Source organism: Arachis ipaensis, chromosome B03 (genome assembly GCF_000816755.2).
Source record: "Arachis ipaensis cultivar K30076 chromosome B03, Araip1.1, whole genome shotgun sequence".
NCBI classification, from domain to species: Eukaryota; Viridiplantae; Streptophyta; class Magnoliopsida; order Fabales; family Fabaceae; genus Arachis; species Arachis ipaensis.
In genome coordinates this window covers 594,797-598,026 of record NC_029787.2, presented here as the reverse complement: position 1 = coordinate 598,026, position 3,230 = coordinate 594,797, and the positions used below count along the sequence as shown (strand labels likewise).

Here is a 3,230-nt window from a genome sequence, read left to right as displayed (position 1 = left end):
CTTAGTTTAAGCGTCAAAACGAACAAAAATCATTTAGCATTGTGTCTAGCGTCGCAAGTCAGAGATAGCTCGGCATTCTGTTCACTGACTCAAAAGGGTAAAGGGTATGGTGCCTGGAACTAGATCTCGGAGACCGGTATAGTGAATTTTGAATTTGAAGGACTAAAATAATGAAAGCCATGAATCTTAGAGACCACTATGGGGATTTAGTCGCAATCCTAACCTCCCAACAGAAAAAAAAAACTATAACCAACCTTCAAAGCATCAGTCTTTCCTTTGGTGATCTGATTCTTTGCAATGCAATTGTTTAAAACGTCTTTGGTAAATTCGTCTGGATTCTTCCCATCATCAATTAAACTAAATCCAGCCGTAAATCATCAGTTAAATTCGCACGTAAAAAGGGAATTGAAAGTGAATTATTAGGTTGTGAATAGAAACACATGGAACAGTAGAAGACTCACTTCACCACCTCCATAGGAATTTGAATGTTGCACTTCTCAGCCAATTTAACCATGTTGTCAAGCTCTGCAACAAGACCATTGCTGGACATTTGACGCAAAAATATGATCAGCAAATACAATATCTAACAAGGCGAAAAAGGTAAAATAGAGAAAGAAAAATCACTATACGAAAAGATTAAAGGTACATACATGCGTTGGAGGAGAGGCATTTGAAAAGCAGCATTGTAAGTAGATACCGTAAGATAAAGCTGATGGATGAGGCCCAAGGTTTTCTGAATGGAGTCACTGACTTGGCTCAACTTTTGCATAGAATCATCAGCTCCTATTGCAGAAGCTGCAGTGTCATTAGATTGAGAGATCAATGTCCCATTGCCACTAGTTCCACCATTGCCCCCAACAGCTGCACTTTGTGATGAATCCATTCGTTTTTGTCTACAACCTGAAACATTTATTGAAAATGTTCAATCCAAACTTCTTTCGACATCAATCTTTTTCTTTCTCAATTATCGATTCAACTTCAGTATTTGAAAACCCTATTGTTCCAAAGTAATTTTGAATGGAAATAATTATCAGAATGAAAGCTTAAAAAGAAGGAAAGCTCACAAACAACTCTTGAGAATTAGTACCAAGAAGTTCTCAAACGGCCAAAGCTAACGATGTGCATTTTCTCTACTTGCAATTATCATAAACTCAATATATAAAAATCAATCTGAATATTGGGACAGCAAATAGGCAACAATAGAAAGTGAGGAACAGAAATAAATATTGTAATACTCGTTCACATAGATGCTATTAGTACACACAGTTATCGAGTGAATGACTATTGAGGAACACCATACCGCCATATGTGAGTTATTTTGGATTCAAATCAAATGTTTTCGGATGGTTAGATTCGAGAACGCATTAACAAGAAATTGAATTTAGATCAACAGAATTAATGGAAACAATATCAACGACAGCGAGGGACGAACCAATCGAAGCAGAGGGAGAGATGGCGGCGGCGAAGTGACTTGAAAGAACGTCGAGACGGTTTCGAGCAGCAGCGAGGTGAGGGAATAAGGAGAAAGAGGGTTTGGGGCTTAGGGCTTCTTTCTTCTTTGTTTTTTCAAAATTCAATTTTCGCAGTTACTCATTTTGTTTGGATCTGGAAAAGAAGCAATAAAAAGAAGGAAGGAATGAAATAACTTGGTTTGGTTTGGTAAAGTTTTTAATTTTTTAAAGTAGTTTATAAAGGATTTGTTTAAGTGAGTTTTTAAGAAAAGATTTTTTTTAATTTTTTTTTTAAAGACTTTATAGGAAAGACGTAAAAGTAATTTTATGTTTGGGTATTTCATGTAAAAAAATCTTTTTTATCTATTAATTATGTTTGAGTATAACAATATAAAAGGGGTATGTCTAAAATCAGCCCAACCATTTTATGCACATTAGATGCGCTACCTTTTATGAACTATTAAATTTTATTAAATGAAAATCAAATGATATTATGAAAGAAGGGTACTAATAGACTTTATAAATATAGAATATATTAGTATATATATACATAAATATATTTTAATATAGAATATTTTAAAAATGGCAAGTTTTATAACATCCTTTGATTTTCATTTAGTAAAATCTAATGGTTCATAAAAGATGGCGCATTTAATGTGCACAAAATGGTTGGGCTGATTTTAGACATACACATATAAAAGTATTTTTTTGTTTATTTATTACATAAAAAACATCTTTCTTTTAAAAAAAAAATCTTTTAAAAAAAGATGTAAATTACAGCGTCTCAAAAAAATTTTTTTTTTTCTAGTTTTGTGTCTAAACAAACACAAAAGCTGTCTTTTAAAAGACATTTTTTTAAAAGCAGCCGCACTTATGTTTGATAAAATTAAATTAAAAATGACTTTTAATAAGCACAAGTATCTAAGTTGTATTTGGTAAAATAGCTTTTAAAATTTGAAAAAATTATAATAAACATGTTTATAACGAAAATAATTTATTTTTTCAAATTCTTTAAAATTTTATATAATATTTTAAAATAAAATAATTTTAAAATAAAAAATTTATAATAAACATAAATATAATAAATAAACTCTTTTATTATTTAACTTTAAAATTTTATATAACTATCATAAAAATTTATTTAACCTCAATATCATCATTAAAAATACTAAATTACCTAACTCAAATTTTAGAGACTAATAGTTTAAATATTTACTTGATTGTACTAATATAATAGAGTTATCTTTAGTCAATAATAAAATTTGTATGTAATCTAATTTTAGTACTCACAAAAAAATAATATAAATAAATAGAAGTTCATACCTAATATGTGATAGAGATATATTTGTGTTAAAATTTGTGAAGATTAGGTTAAAATTAAAAAATAAAAAATATATAAAAACTGTGTTAAAATTTGTAAATGTTAGAATGAAAAATTAGAAATATATGAGGATTTCAATAGCAATATAATAGTGAAAAATATGTGCGAAAAAATAAATAAAATTTAGCAAGTACAAACTAACTTTTAAAATTTTTTGCTTAAATGCTTTTAAAAATACCCTTAATTTTAAAAAACGACAAACAGAAGCACTTAAACTTTTTAACAAAAGCACAAGTATGCTCTACCAAACCCAGTCTTAGAAATCAGGAATTTAGCATGCCTTTTTGCGTTTTACCGTTGTATATATTTTTTGAGTTTCATCCAATCGATTGCATAATTTTTTTAAGGAGTAAATTTAAAAATTAATTTTTTTCTACTAATATAACAATATACTATTG

General features: G+C 28.8%; 1 protein-coding gene across 1 annotated transcript in view; it reads right to left on the bottom strand.

Moving 5' to 3' along the window:
• LOC107629447 (mediator of RNA polymerase II transcription subunit 10b) overlaps nt 1–1,671 on the bottom strand; it is a 4,793-nt gene extending 3,122 nt beyond the window's left edge. Inside the window, exons 1-4 of the mRNA XM_016332249.2 lie at nt 1,433–1,671; nt 651–900; nt 462–542; nt 255–357 (exon numbers count right to left, since the gene is read on the bottom strand). Coding sequence (XP_016187735.1) covers nt 255–357; nt 462–542; nt 651–883 — 417 coding nt within the window. The 5' untranslated portion in view covers nt 884–900; nt 1,433–1,671. The remainder of the gene's footprint in view (nt 1–254; nt 358–461; nt 543–650; nt 901–1,432) is intronic.